Genomic DNA, 15,718 nt, shown 5'->3' with positions numbered 1-15,718 from the left:
AAATCTAAAGTTGTGTAACAAACTTTTCAGGTTTGCATCTAAAGCTGTGCAAGTGAGATATGCATCAGAAGTGTATGCTGACCTTGCAATACTTGGGACATAGTTTAGGACCCTGGTTATCGGTGCCTCCCTCCCAGATATAAGTTGTATGTCATGGTTCCGATTAATGAGACAGATCAAAGAACACTGCATGATTGTTTATTCTAAAAAAGTATAATAATGAGAACGGAGCATCGGCACTCATGCATGGATCCCAGAATCTGAATTCTCCTCCCCTTGACACATCATATCATACAGAAATTCCCTCCCTTAATTACATTCACCAATTAGTTTAACACACGAAGTTTCATTTCCCTTCCGAAGCGGCTATCCCTTATCTTCTCAAAACATCCTGGTGAATTCCTCCCGCGCTTTAGTGATTCAAAGCCAAACAGTTAAAGCAAAAGGCTGCCTCTTATATTCTCAGTGCAAAAACATGTCAATGTTTGCAGCATTGACATTGTAAAGAGTTTGAAAGATGTTGTTTCCTTGCCCTCTCACCTCTCCATTTTTGTCTCCATCCCAATGAACTTTTTAGACATGGTTTTCTTTAGCTGTGTGCGGTTGCTGACTGTTTTTGTGACTTAAAAAAGATGGTACAGGTAGTCCTCAACTTACAACACTGTGTTTAGTGACTGTTCAAAATTACAGCAGCACTGAAAAAAGTGACTTATGACCATTCTTCACACAACTGTTGCAGCATCCCCAAGGTCATGTAATCAAAAGTCAGACACTTGGCTACGGATTCATATTCAGGACAGATGCACGAATGTGTCCCAGGGCACAAGATCCCCTTTTGCAAGCAAAGCCAATGGGGAAATCAGATTCACTTAACAACCATGTTACTAACTCAGCAACTGCAGTGATTCACTTAACAACTGTGGCAAGATTGTTGAGAGTGTGGTGGCGCATCAGCTTCCTCTGTTCCTGGAGGAAACTGATTATCTGGACCCGTACCAATCGAGTTTCAGGCCCGGACACAGCACGGAGACGGCATTGGTCACGCTGGTGAATGATCTCTGGCGGGCTTGGGACAGGGGTTGTTCCTCTGTCCTAGTCCTATTAGATCTCTCAGCGGCTTTTGATACCATCGACCATGGTATCCTACTGCGGCATCTCAGGGGGTTGGGAGTGGGAGGCACTGTTTTACAGTGGTTCTCCTCCTATCTCCTGGGCCGCTCGCAGTCGGTGTTGACGGGAGGGCAGAGATCCACCCCGAGGCCTCTTGTTTGTGGAGTTCCTCAGGGGTCGGTTCTCTCGCCCCTCCTGTTCAACATCTATATGAAGCCGCTGGGTGAGATCATTCGTGGTTTCGGGGTGGGGTATCATCTTTCCACCGCGAACCAACCCAGCGATGCCCTTGCCGTGATGTCCCGTTGGCTGGAGGCAGTCCAGGTCTGGATGGGGAGAAACAGGCTTCGTCTCAATCCTGCCAAGACTGAGTGGCTGTGCATATCGGCATCTCGGGTTAACCAGACCATTCCACCGTTAACGATGGGGGGTGAGGTGTTACCCCCTGTTGATAGGGCTCGCAACTTGGGCGTCCTCCTTGACTCCCGGCTCAATTTTGAAGATCATATAGGAGCCGTAACCAGGGGGGCTTTTGCCCAGGTTCGCCTGGTACACCAGTTGCGACCCTACCTGGACCGAGATGCCCTACGCACAGTCACTCATGCGCTCGTGACCTCCCATTTAGACTACTGCAATGCTCTCTACATGGGGCTGCCCTTGAGGACCACTCGGAGGCTTCAGCTGGTGCAGAATGCAGCCGCGCAAGTTGTGATGGGGGTTTCCCGATACTCCCATGTAACACCTCTACTCAGCGAGCTGCATTGGCTTCCGGTTGCCCTCTGGGTGAGATTCAAGGTGCTGGTAATGACCTATAAAGCCCGAAATGGCTTGGGTCCGGGATATCTGAGGAAACACCTCAAGTTCCCTTCGTCCAACGCGCTCCCACAGGGAGGGTCTTCTCAGGATGCCGCCGGTAAAAGATTGCCAGCGGGTAACACCCAGGGGGAGGGCCTTCTCAGTGGGTGCGCCTGCCCTCTGGAACCAGCTGCCCGTGGAGCTGAGGACTGCCCCTGACCTCCGTTCATTCCGCCGGGACCTGAAGACCTGGCTCTTCGAGCTCTCCGGCCCAAGCTGAGAATTTTAATTCTAATTTTAATTGGGTTTTTTTACTTTTTCAGGGACTGTTCTAATCTTTTTAATTGTTTTTAATTTTTGTATTTCTTGTTTTAATTACCCTGTTAACCGCCCTGAGTCCTTCGGGAAAGGGTGGTATACAAATCCAATTAAATAAATAAATAAATAAGAAAGGTGGTCAAATGGGACAAAAGTCACTTAACAACTGTCTCATTTAGCAACTAATTTTGGGCTCAGTTGTGGTCGTAAGTCGAGGACTACCTGTATTTCTGGGTACTACATGGGTATAGTTCTCTGGTCCAAGTCAGCACAAGTGTGCTTAATTTTATGTATGTGTATGGTTGTCACAGCATGTGACCGCACAATATTGCAAATGGCTGTAAATATGGTCTGGTTGCCGAGTGTCCCAAATGAAGTCACATGACTGAGGGAGGCAGATGTTGTAAATTTTGGACCCGGTTCGTTAAGTAGTTTTTAGGGGTTTCATTGTAACTTTCACCAGTCGTAAGTCGAGGATTGCCTGTAGATCTTTCCTACTCCATGATATTCAAGTTTGCAAAATTGTTATTTCTTACTGAATACTTACCCTGGCAAGGATCTGGGTGGTGAATATCTCTCCTTCTTTTTTCTTCAGAACACCTGAGGTAAATCGGAATGAAAGATGATGATTAGTGCCGTAATCCATATTCAGGTGGCCAGTTGAAACTTGAGACTTTGTAGTCCTACCAGTCCCACTCCCCAAATCTTTAGGGTTATTTTGAATTTCTCAAATTGTCAATTATATTCAAGCATTTATTGCCAGTTTCAATGATTGGTGTATTCAGAGTCAAGGATATTTATTTGTGTTCAATGTATGCATTGGAATTATTGTCTAGCTTTCTTTACGTAATACTGTAATTTAACATTATTTAAATCATTGTTAATTTGGCCTCTCCAATTTTTTTTTTAAACCAGGTATTAATGTTGACCTTGCAGAACGATCCTCCGACACTGGAAACAGGAGTAGAAGACAAAGAAATGACCAAGAGATACGGCAAGTCCTTTAGAAAACTAATTTCGTTGTGTCTTCAAAAAGACCCTTCTAAAAGGTACGGTGTTTTTTTTTAAAGAGAGATGTAAGAAAGGGAGGCAAAGCATTTAAATGAGGATATAATTTTAAATAATAAATAATAAAATACAGATTCATTTATGCTTAAGTGAGTAAAAGACACAGAGAGATCAAGACATCCATCTGATTGTTTGACCTTTGCTTTTTCTAATTGGACATACTTTATAATTATTTTATTTATGAAATACATAGATTGCTTCAATGTGTTATGGCTTTAGGAAACTCATATATGCAGTAAAAAATAAAATAAAATAAATACAATAAATAGACAAAAAAGATCAAAAGTTCAGAAAAAAGCCAACAATCCTTTAGAAGAACCAGGACATCTCACAGTGAAGTTATCACTCACTCTAATCCAGGGTCTGTCTGAAGTGAAGTAATCAATAACTCCTGGTGTTTTCACTGTTTAAAGGAGGCAGTAATACGTTCATAGGGGACGTGGTGGCTCAGTGGGTTAGGACGCTGAGCTTGTCGATCAGATGGTCGGCAGTTTGGCGGGTCAAATCCCGAGTGCCGCGTAACAGTGAGTGCCTGTTACTCTTCACAGCTTCTGCCAACCTAGCAGTTCGAAAGCACATAAAAATGCAAGTAGAAAAATAGGGACCAGTACGGTGGGAAGGTAACAGCGTTCCGTGCGCCTCTGGCGTCTAGTCATGCCGGCCACATGACCACGGAGACGTCCTCAGACAAGCGCTGGCTCTTCGACTTTGAAATGGAGATGAGCACCGGCCCCTAGAGTTGGAAACGACTAGCACGCATGTGCGGGGGAACCTTTACCTTTTTTACTAATAAGTTCATTATTGAAGAAATGCTCTTTGACCCAGAAGGTCTGGGTCTGTAATTACTGACCACTCTGTAATAGTTCATTCTTGGGGCAGATGATTGAGAAAGGTTTATCTCATACATCACTCTCTTCAAAAGTCATTCCTTATTTCAAAACACTCAATTTTCTTAGGAAGAGGTAACAATGAAGCTAACAATGGAGATGGTTTCCCATCATAATCATAATCCTAATAGTAAATTTGGAAGGGACCTTGGAGGTCATCTAGTCCAACCCCCTGCTCAGGCAGGAAACCCTATACCATGTCAGACAAATGGCTGTCCAGTCTCTTCACATCACATCAGATTACCAAAGGGGTCTGGAATTGCTAGAGCAGGGCTGTCAAACTCTCAACGTCACGTGACAATTTCACGACGTATCGTGACTTTTTCTCCATTGCCGGCAATGGGGTGGGCGCGGTTTTGGCATTATGCATCCGGCCTGTGGGCCGGCAGTTTGACAGCCCTGTGCTAGAGGAACAGATGATAAAAGAGTATGAAAAATGGGGAAAAAAAATCCTCTATGCTGTTGGAAAAGAATTTGGGGAATTCTTGCCTCTTTTATTTGGGGGAGTGTATTTCTGAACTTGGCTTTATTGGACGTCACTGTATCTCTGCATTTAAAGACCCAAAAGCTGTTCCGTTGGTTTACTAGCTATGCTGCAAGAACTTTGTTTTTGACATGCATTGGTGCATTTCAGATGAAAATAATAATAAACAAGACACCTTTTTTAGATAGCTTCTCTGGTAGAACTGAATAATTTAGATTACCTCTTCTGCTATATATGTTTTAAGTGTATGCTATATGTACATTTTGGGAAAATTGATTCGACTCTGAAGATCCTTGACAAACTATTTTTAAACAATTTGCCTTTCGCTATGTCTCATTAACTCTAGATCCCTGGGGCACGTGCATTAAGCAAAGGTTTACCTCTTGGCCAGAGGTAAAATGTTCTTGGTACTTCAGCCTGAAATGTTTTAGAGAACCTGTGTTTGTTAAGATGTCAACTGCACCAATGGCTCCTTATTGCAACATAGGATTAAAAAATAACATAGGGGGGAAAAACTATAAATACTATAATGCTAACCATTTTCATTTATTTATTAGAGCTTGTTAATTTTTTATTTGAAATCCAAAAGCAGTGTATTCATTAATCTGCTAACATGAACAAGTGATTTCCAATTCTATTTTACGTATCAGAAACATCATTACTTATCATATGGTGTGAAATGGTTTCTTTCAGACTATTAACTGCATCAAAGTCCTAGATAATGTTTTATCTTCCCCATCCTTTCTCTCTCTCTCCCACCCTCATGGCCAGTTAAGAACAAATCAGCATTATCTTCTAGCCACTAGATGGTGCAATTGCTGAGGTCTATGTAAGACTGATCAAAATTAAGCTGATTCTTTTTCAGAATCTGCAATCTATACTTGCTCTGGGAAGAGAGGCTCTAAATGCTTTATTTTTAAAAATGAAGTTGGATTGAAAATAGTTCTTGGATAAAAAGTTTGATTCTGTTTTAGCCAAGAAGTATGGATGGAGGGTTATATTAATTAATGCTTAAAATAATAGTTTATTATATTTTTTACAATTTACAAATATTTTTCAGTTACTTATGTATTAGAGTTAGTCCATTCTTCCACCCACTTCTGGATAGCTATGTTGAAGTCTTACTTAAAGAGCTAAAGAGAGGTGTTGATGATTGAGGATTTCTGCTCCTATGTTATGCTTATGTCAGATATTTCATACTGTCATTTAGCAATGATGGACCAATGTGTTGGTCTACACTGTTTTTGATGCTATTTTCAGAACTGAAATTGCTATTATGCTAATAGACAAATTATCAATTTGATACAGATGATTTCTAGATAGAATAAGAATTTAATAATTCTCAAAGTGAGATAAGCATCTTCTTCACATCCAGAGTTGGGCTAGTTCTGAAATGGCTTAAACAAACTTATTCTAAATCTGGATTTTTTTTCTTCACCATCTATAGCAGTAAACCTGCCTCTCCAATCTCCAGTGAAAGAATTTCCTAGCTCCCATAGCATAGGTGGAGTGGGATACTGAATAGGATTGAATTTATTGTTGATATTGATTCTGTTGCTAACAGAATATCATTACAACTAAATTTCAGTAGTGCAAATCTTTGATTAATGAACTAATTCAGAAAGAGGTGCCTGTGATTTAAATTATTGGTATAATGGCATATTTATAAAACTTATGCAAATGTGTCAACACTCCCAGGGTTGTTGTTGGAGGGAGGATAGGAGGAAAGAGTGTTAAGTATATTTGCCGCCTTCAGTTATTTATAAAAATAATATAGGTGGGATAAAATCAGATAAATAAATACCTTAAATGTAAATCAGATTGCCTCATCTTGACTACTTTTGATGCAACTGAATGCCCATAGTTTTAGAGTGACAGTTGGATGGAAATGTTATCGACTGCATCTGAAATGTATTAAATGAAGATTATTAAACTGAGATTTTTACTATCTGTAAATAGGTTGGGAGATGATTCATTTATTTTTAATACACAAAACAGTACATTGGATTTATATTTATAGCGTGTGAATTTTATGAATGTATGAATTTTTCTCAAAGGAATGAGTCTACATAGCAGTAGCATGTAGGCTTATATATTGCCCCATAGAAATTTACAGCACTCTCTGGGCAGTTTACAATGTAATCTGGATCTTCATTTTACCGACCTCGGAAGGATGGAAGGCTGAGTCAACCTTGAACCCCATCAAGATCGAACTCCAGGCTGTGGGCAGAGTTTGCCTGCAATACTGCATTTTAACCATGGCATCACCAGGGCTTCTGGGAACAGTAGACATAGTTTGTAATAAATTGTTTAAACAACTTTTTAATATGGATTATATTAGTAAATTTTGATCTTATATATAAAGTGTAATTATCTTTTTTTTAAAAAAAGAAAAACATAGGATATTGAACTCTACATACATTCTTAATACTTTTCACTGGATATTGAATAGTGAATGTTCTGAATAACGTGCAGTAGACGTGGTCGATGAACACAATGCTAGAATGCTAGTCTTAATTGTCTTTTTAATCTCTCTTTTAGGCCTACTGCAGCAGAACTTTTAAAATGTAAATTCTTCCAAAAAGCAAAGGTAAAATATTTTAGTCAGCAAGTAAATCCTGTTTTGAGATCAGTATGAATGCTTCTGCTTCTGCTTCTTGAGGCTGGACTTAATTATAACAATTTTGATCTTTACAGACCAGAGAATACTTGATTGAAAAACTACTTACAAAAACACCTGATATAGCACAGAGGGCAAAAAAGGTAAGGGTCCTTGTAATTGCCTTTAACTGGTTTTTTTTTTAAAAAATTTTTTGGAAATTAATGCATAACAAAGTCATGGTCACAGTTATATGGACATACTGCTGATCATTGCTGTGGATTATAGTGTTGTTAAAAGGCAGACAATCTGTGACAGCTACACTCTTCTGAGAATTCTTCTTGAGCTCCCGCTTCAGCATTTGGACAGCTACCATGCCTGAATGCATAGAGAACTTGTGACTCTAAATGTTGCTGAATCACAGCTCCCATTATTCCTTACAAATTTCTATGGGAACATCTGGTGAATTATAGGTTTCCCATCCCTGCTGTAGAGACATAGAATTGCTATGCTAAGTATAGAAGAATTGAGGCCTTGTGAGTTACTCTGATTGTTGTTGTTTTTTGCTTAAGCTTGGCAGTTTAGGCAAAAGATTTTATTGTACTGTATTGGCATAGTTATTCAGTATAGTGGTATAGTAACAATAGTGTATTTATATGTTTGGTGGGAAGAGAAAAAGCAAAGAAGATGAGGATGGATTTTCTAGAAGATCTTTATTACTGCCAACCCAATTTTAGCACTGATTATTCATCTTTTTCATAGTTTAATTATTGTTAACTCCTTTGACTATATTCAGTGGAATAAAAAGTTAGTATACAAACAGTGTAGTGAAATACATGTAGCTATTCTTCTAGATCCACTTTAAGGTTTGGGAGAATGAGATTTTCTTTTGGGACTTCGGGTTTTAATTTTTCTTTCGGTGTAAAGCTCTTGTGGCATTTTCAATCAAGAAAACAACATCACATTCATGTTAAGAAAAATAGTACAGTGGTCCAGAGATTATTCTTCTCTCGAATTCTAGTCAAAAGAAGGCAAGATTTAATTGAACCTCAACCTGTAAGTAGATCCACAACTAAACAATATTGACATCTCTTGCTGAGTGATAATGTCTTGTTTAACTTTCTCTAACCTGTTTAGTTTTAATCTTGGCAGCTTCAGTCAAAATGGAAATCATATGGGATAATGAGAATGGTTGTGCATATATTTGAACAATTAGTAAAAAACTCATCTAGTCAAAAACAGGCATGTTATACAGCAGTGATGGCGAACCTTTTAGAGACCGGGTGCCCAAACTGCAACCCAAAACCCACTTATGTATCATCAGGTGCCGGGTGGGCATGGCCCATTGGGTGGTTGTGGCCCATTGGGTGGGCCTGGCTGCGATGGTACCGGCAGACTGGGTGGGACTAAAAAGTTCAATCAATCAATTCCAACTTTGCGAGATCTTTTTTTTCCCCACGAGAAGTTGAAATTGATTGATTGATTGAGCCTTTTTTTTTTTGCACACAGCAGCGGAGGCCTAAAGCGAAAAGGTTTTATAAAACCCAGCTAAAGCCCTAGGACTGGGACGACGGTGCGCGTGCCCACAGAGAGGGCTCTGCGTGCCACAGGTTCGCCACCACAGTTATATAGCATTGATTTCAGCTAGTCCCCGTTTCCTTTTCTATTATGTTGCACTGTGTCTATGTGAGAGAATGTGCCAATTCTTTCAGGGAGACAAGGTCAAGAAACAGAAGCCTCAGGGATTCCAAAAAATCTCTTTTATTGTTATACAGGGAGTGCAGAATTATTAGGCAAGTTGTATTTTTGAGGATTAATTTTATTATTGAACAACAACCATGTTCTCAATGAACCCAAAAAACTCATTAATATCAAAGCTGAATATTTTTGGAAGTAGTTTTTAGTTTGTTTTTAGTTATAGCTATTTTAGGGGGATATCTGTGTGTGCAGGTGACTATTACTGTGCATAATTATTAGGCAACTTAACAAAAAACAAATATATACCCATTTCAATTATTTATTTTTACCAGTGAAACCAATATAACATCTCAACATTCACAAATATACATTTCTGACATTCAAAAACATAACAAAAACAAATCAGTGACCAATATAGCCACCTTTCTTTGCAAGGACACTCAAAAGCCTGCCATCCATGGATTCTGTCAGTGTTTTGATCTGTTCACCATCAACATTGCGTGCAGCAGCAACCACAGCCTCCCAGACACTGTTCAGAGAGGTGTACTGTTTTCCCTCCTTGTAAATCTCACATTTGATGATGGACCACAGGTTCTCAATGGGGTTCAGATCAGGTGAACAAGGAGGCCATGTCATTAGATTTCCTGCTTTTATACCCTTTCTTGCCAGCCACGCTGTGGAGTACTTGGACGCGTGTGATGGAGCATTGTCCTGCATGAAAATCATGTTTTTCTTGAAGGATGCAGACTTCTTCCTGTACCACTGCTTGAAGAAGGTGTCTTCCAGAAACTGGCAGTAGGACTGGGAGTTGAGCTTGACTCCATCCTCAACCCGAAAAGGCCCCACAAGCTCATCTTTGATGATACCAGCCCAAACCAGTACTCCACCTCCACCTTGCTGGCGTCTGAGTCGGACTGGAGCTCTCTGCCCTTTACCAATCCAGCCACGGGCCCATCCATCTGGCCCATCAAGACTCACTCTCATTTCATCAGTCCATAAAACCTTAGAAAAATCAGTCTTGAGATATTTCTTGGCCCAGTCTTGACGTTTCAGCTTGTGTGTCTTGTTCAGTGGTGGTCGTCTTTCAGCCTTTCTTACCTTGGCCATGTCTCTGAGTATTGCACACCTTGTGCTTTTGGGCACTCCAGTGATGTTGCAGCTCTGAAATATGGCCAAACTGGTGGCAAGTGGCATCTTGGCAGCTGCACGCTTGACTTTTCTCAGTTCATGGGCAGTTATTTTGCGCCTTGGTTTCTCCACACGCTTCTTGCGACCCTGTTGACTATTTTGAATGAAACGCTTGATTGTTCGATGATCACGCTTCAGAAGCTTTGCAATTTTAAGAGTGCTGCATCCCTCTGCAAGATATCTCACTATTTTTGACTTTTCTGAGCCTGTCAAGTCCTTCTTTTGACCCATTTTGCCAAAGGAAAGGAAGTTGCCTAATAATTATGCACACCTGATACAGGGTGTTGATGTCATTAGACCACACCCCTTCTCATTACAGAGATGCACATCACCTAATATGCTTAATTGGTAGTAGGCTTTCGAGCCTATACAGCTTGGAGTAAGACAACATGCATAAAGAGGATGATGTGGTCAAAATACTCATTTGCCTAATAATTCTGCACTCCCTGTAGGGTAGAGTAACAAAATCTTGGAAGCTCATCACAGTTTTACTCTATTCTCTTATATACCAAATAAAATCAAGACAGGGCTATTTTAAATTTGTTTGTCACATTTTTCACTTTCTCAGGACTATGTCTTGACAATTGCCTTCCGTTAATGGTTCTTTGCGCCTTTCAAGGGCAGGTCTACATTCTTTCGTACAGAGACTGGAAGAGGGAGATCTTATATTAATTTAGCTCTTCAGATGTCGACAACTCCCAGAATTCCCCTCTTAGGACTCTTTTGATTCAAGTCATTTTTGGTTTGAGCCCTTGTGTTTGTTTGGCAAAAACGGATACAGAAAAAAATTAAAATCAGGGTGGATTCTGGTATTTTTGACCATCATTGTGATAGAAAAATACCTCATGCCCCCCTCCCCCAACCCATTGCTTTGTGATCAGGGGAAGTCCTTGATGGTTTGTTTTTTTTAACACTGAAGGAGTGTAAACATCACTTATGGTCATACCTTTTTAACGAAGGCCATAAATAATAAATCTAGCTTGAGGTGACTTTCTTTGCTAGGCCTGTGACGTTGGGGGTGGAAATTGCAAACTGGTTTGAATTGTTTTTGACAGCTCTTCAAGTAGATTTCTTTGCAACAGATGTCCTTAGCATTCCGGTAGCAAATTTTACTCAAGTGTTGTTCTGACAGGAATTCAGGCTCTTCAGGAACAGCCACTAGATGGAGTGGATTGCCCGTTGTTTTTTTCATATAGCTAGTAGGTACAGATTCCTAATGTATGGTTAGGGTTGTTCGCCAAACTACATTTGGATTTTAGCTGACACTGGATCTTCCACAGCTAAACAACACTGCTTGATCCTAATTTTTTTTAGTACAGTCATCCTGTATTTGAAAGCCAAAACGCGTCAATACTTCTCTTTCCCATCTAAATGCTAGCTAGTAGGCCAGTTTTGAAGTTCCAAAGGTCTCAAGCAGAACCGTTCCACAAATATTGCAAAATTCTGGTTTTAATTGAGTGAGTTAGGCTTTTCAATTCTGTTTCATATCAGTAAAGCTAATTTTTTCCCCTAGTTCAAAACACATTTTTAAAGTTATCCTTTAACATAGATATTTATTTCCGTTGGAAATTAGGGGGGGAAAAAGGTTCCCCTTTGCCTTCTGTTACCAGGATAAAGTGACGGTATTATGCTATGCAGCATATTCAGAAGAGGTCCTTTATAAAATGCAAAAACTTTAAAGCAAGCTTCTCCTTTAGAAATCTTCAAAGGCTACTTTGAAAACTGACTCTGGCTCTTTGGGTATATGTGTGTGCACATCTGTGTATGTGTGCATGAGGCCAATTCACTTGGCTGGTAGTCTCAGTGGAAGTCTCGTCCTTCCGAGGTGCAGCTTCTTTAGAATTTCACGGAAGCGTGTTTTGCTCAACTAGGTTGCTTTGCAAAAGGCTACTATTGAGTTCTTTGCACAGCTCAAGCACTGTGCATTGTTCAAATCTTTCTTTTCCAATTTTAAGATGTTTATCAGTGTCTTGACCTATGTAAATAAAATACAAGCACAATAAATATAAATACAAGACCTGATTGAGTAGGTATTATTTATTTATTTATTTATTTATTTATTTAATTTATATACCGCCCTTCTCTCAAGAGACTCAGGGCGGTTAACAGGGCAATACGTAAAAGACAAATACAAAAGTTAAAATTATTAAAACATGATTAAACAATGCCCATAGTACAAATAGTACAAATTTAAAATTAAAGTCATAATAACAAACCCACCCCATCCCATCAGGCCAGGCCCGCTTCCTTAAAGAGATGGGTTTTAAGGTCGCGCCGGAAGGAGCGGAGGTCGGGCGCCATCCGGAGCTCTACCGGAAGATGGTTCCATAAGTCCGGTGCACCCACAGAGAACGCTCTCCCCCTGGGGGCCACCAGTCGGCATTCTTTGACCGGCGGCACCCTGAGGAGGCCCTCTCTGTGGGAGCGTACTGGGCGGAGGGAAGTTGACGCCGGCTGCAGGTGCTCCCCAAGGTATTCTGGACCCATGCCATGGAGGGCTTTGTAGGTCATTACCAACACCTTGAACCTCACCCGGAAGACAACTGGCAACCAATGCAGCTCGCGGAGCAAAGGTGTAACACGGGAGTATCGGGAGACCCCCGACACAACTCTCGCGGCTGCATTCTGTGCCAGCTGGAGCCTCCGAGTGGTCTTCAAGGGTAGCCCCATGTAGAGAGCGTTGCAGTAATCAAGACGAGAGGTCACGAGCGCATTATGTACTTGCAAGCCTACAAGGTTTCTGTTGGAAAGATATATAAGCAATGTGCTTCATTTTTTCATGGAGGAAAAAAGGCCCAAGTTTTTTTTGAATATTTCAACTGAACTTGGCAAAACAAGCTAACAATTTTGTCTAACTTTTTAACATTTTTTTTGATTCATTGATTCAAGACTCTGGCTTAACATTAGTATATGTCAATACATTTGAAGGACAGCTCTGGTAATCATTATGTATTATGCACTTGCCTTATCAATTTCTATTTGCACAGAATTATTTCTTTTTTAAAAATTGTAAATGACTGATTCATCAGTGGCCTGAGAAATGCATTTGTTGCCGTGAATTGTTTCTGTATTTATTCCTAAAATATACAGCAGATGGCAGTAGCACATTTGCTAGTAATAATATTTGTATAAGAATATACTAAGAGTAGAGAATTATATATTTCATGCTAAAAGGGAGAAATGTTCTTAGTAATCGATAAAACTATTAACATTTTATTCTAGATTTGCTCTTTTTACAAGTATTCTATAGGCTGTACAAAATGTCAGGCCCCATAGCCAAATTATTACATAAATACAATAAATATTTATGTTCTTAAGTACTTTCTTCTACATATATTCTTATTTTCTTGAGATATGACTTTTGAACATTCCTAAATACAATAATGTTTTCTCTGAAAAAAAAAAGATTAATAAAACTAATAAAACCTATTGTAATTAGCCAATGAGATCTGGCTTTTAATCCTACCTATTGCGTACTATTTCATAAGCAACATTGTAATAATACAGAAGATGCTGAATACATTTAATAACATTATAGAATACCAAATATTTAATGCCAAAAGGCGTGTTGATGAGCTGGGTCATGTAACTGTACTAACAGCTCTCCCTTGTTAAGAGTTGCAAGGGAGATTTTTTTCATTGAGAATTGTTTTCAAAATGAATTCTGTGATTTGTCCTTGATATGTTGTGTTTTAACATGGATCTCTTAGTTGTGTATATTCAGGACAGGTTTTTCCCAACAATGTGCCAGCCTGATATGTCGGACCAACTTCCATAATCTCCACCCACGTGTGGAAGGTACCATTTTAGGGAAAGACTGTTCCAGAGTTTGACTTATGTACTAAGAGTTTACTCCTCTGGAGTTGTGCACATGGGTTGTTAAGTATTATTTCACTTGGCAGAATAACGTATTTTTAATTATGCTCAGCGATTTTCTTCCATAATCCTCAAAGATTACACCAAACTGAGGCAGCATGAGCAAAACACCTATATTAGGCAGGTCAATTTAAAATAACTATCTAAATAGTTATTTTATCATTAATAGTTACAGACCTGACATAAACTAAAGTTAGGAGCCGGGAATTTATAGACTGTTTGTACATCTCTTCTTTCCTTTCCTTTTCTTGTGCATTTGCTGTAAGCACTGAAGCCCATAATGTCATTTTTGTTATGTTTAGCATAGACATGTAAAGGTAAAGTAAAGGTTCCCCCGCACATGCATGCTAGTCGTTTCCGACTCTAGGGGCCGGTGCTCATCTCCGTTTCAAAGCCGAAGAGCCAGCGCTTGTCTGAGGATGTCTCCGTGGTCATGTGGCCGGCATGACTAGACGCCAAAGGCGCACGGAACGCTGTTACCTTCCCACCATAGTAGTCCCTATTTTTCTACTTGTATTTTTACATGCTTTCGAACTGCTAGGTTGGCAGAAGCTGGGACGAGTAACAGGCACTCACTCTGTTACGCAGCACTCGGGATTCGACCCGCCAAACTGCCGACCTTCTGATCAACAAGCTCAGCGTCCTAACTCACTGAGCCACCGCGTCCCCTAGACACATAAACACAGACATAATTATAGTTGTCACTAGAGGGAAAAGTTTAAAGACATCATGTCTAAGCCCACTTTGAAGTCTTTTAGGCTTCTTTTTTTCAGGCTTTAAGTTCTTGTGGTTGGAGAAAAATGGAAAACTCAATTCTCTATAGGGTTCCCCTTTTTAAATCCAGTCTCCTGTGTTGACTTATCTTGCAAATATAGTAATCCTTTGGAGGGATAAGTGCTTGAAGGCAGGAGAAATGGTTAAGGAAAGTAGTTAAGGGCATCTTTTTTTTTAATCTAGTAGGATAAAGAGAAAGTCTTTATTTGCCGTATCCTGCTAGCTTTATCTTATGCATAACTTGCTTATATAACAGTCGAGGATATCATATTAGTTACTGCATCTAAAAAGTAGTCTTACTGTTGAGTGCCAAAATTGTGTAATTGCAGTTGTGTATTGTGCAACAAAAACTACCGCCGGTTGCTATTACTGTTAAATTCCTTAACTGAGAATAACAGCAAAAAAAAAAAGAAGAAGAAGATGAAAAAGATGAAACTAGCATGTTCTACACTTGCAGTTTCTTACATAAGGTAGAAAAGTAGAATGTGAATTATTCGTATTTTTCAGCAATGCCCTCTGAATAGGACAGACTGTTCAAGTCAGCACCATTTCATGATCCACTGAACACTGGATCACGTTCCTTGTTTCCTGAAGGACTTCCAGTCTGTTATTAGTTCTAGCTGAGTTTATGGTTGGAAACAGCTTCCATTTTAGCGGTCTGTTATGCAGGTGAGTAGAGTTCTGTGTTGAATCCTCAGCACAGGTAATCCTTGACTTAGGACCACAATGGAGCCCAAAATCTCCTTTGGCAAGCAAGACAGTTGATAAGCGTGTTTTGTCCCATTTTATGGCCTTGCTTGCCACAGTTGTTAAGTGAATCACTGCAGTTGTAAAGTGAATCTGGCTTCCCCATTGATATTTCTTGTCGCAAAAGATGCTGCAACCGTCATAAATACACGCCGGTTGCCAAGTGTTCAAATT

At 39.9% G+C, this 15,718-nt stretch overlaps 1 protein-coding gene across 5 annotated transcripts in view; it reads left to right on the top strand.

Moving 5' to 3' along the window:
* The window catches only part of STK39 (serine/threonine kinase 39), a 145,494-nt gene that overhangs the window by 69,476 nt on the left and 60,300 nt on the right, over positions 1–15,718 (top strand). For all 5 annotated transcript variants that reach the window (XR_014492836.1, XM_083365609.1, XM_083365608.1 and 2 more), the window contains 3 exons: positions 3,139–3,272; positions 7,204–7,252; positions 7,360–7,425. Coding sequence is in view for 4 of the 5 variants with exons in the window: in XM_083365609.1 (XP_083221735.1) it covers positions 3,139–3,272; positions 7,204–7,252; positions 7,360–7,425 (249 nt within the window). In the remaining variant the exon portion in view is untranslated. The remainder of the gene's footprint in view (positions 1–3,138; positions 3,273–7,203; positions 7,253–7,359; positions 7,426–15,718) is intronic.

This window comes from Vipera ursinii (assembly GCF_947247035.1).
Source record: "Vipera ursinii genome assembly, chromosome: 1".
In the NCBI taxonomy this organism is placed as follows: domain Eukaryota; kingdom Metazoa; phylum Chordata; class Lepidosauria; order Squamata; family Viperidae; genus Vipera; species Vipera ursinii.
This window is presented reverse-complemented; position numbering and strand designations above follow the sequence as displayed.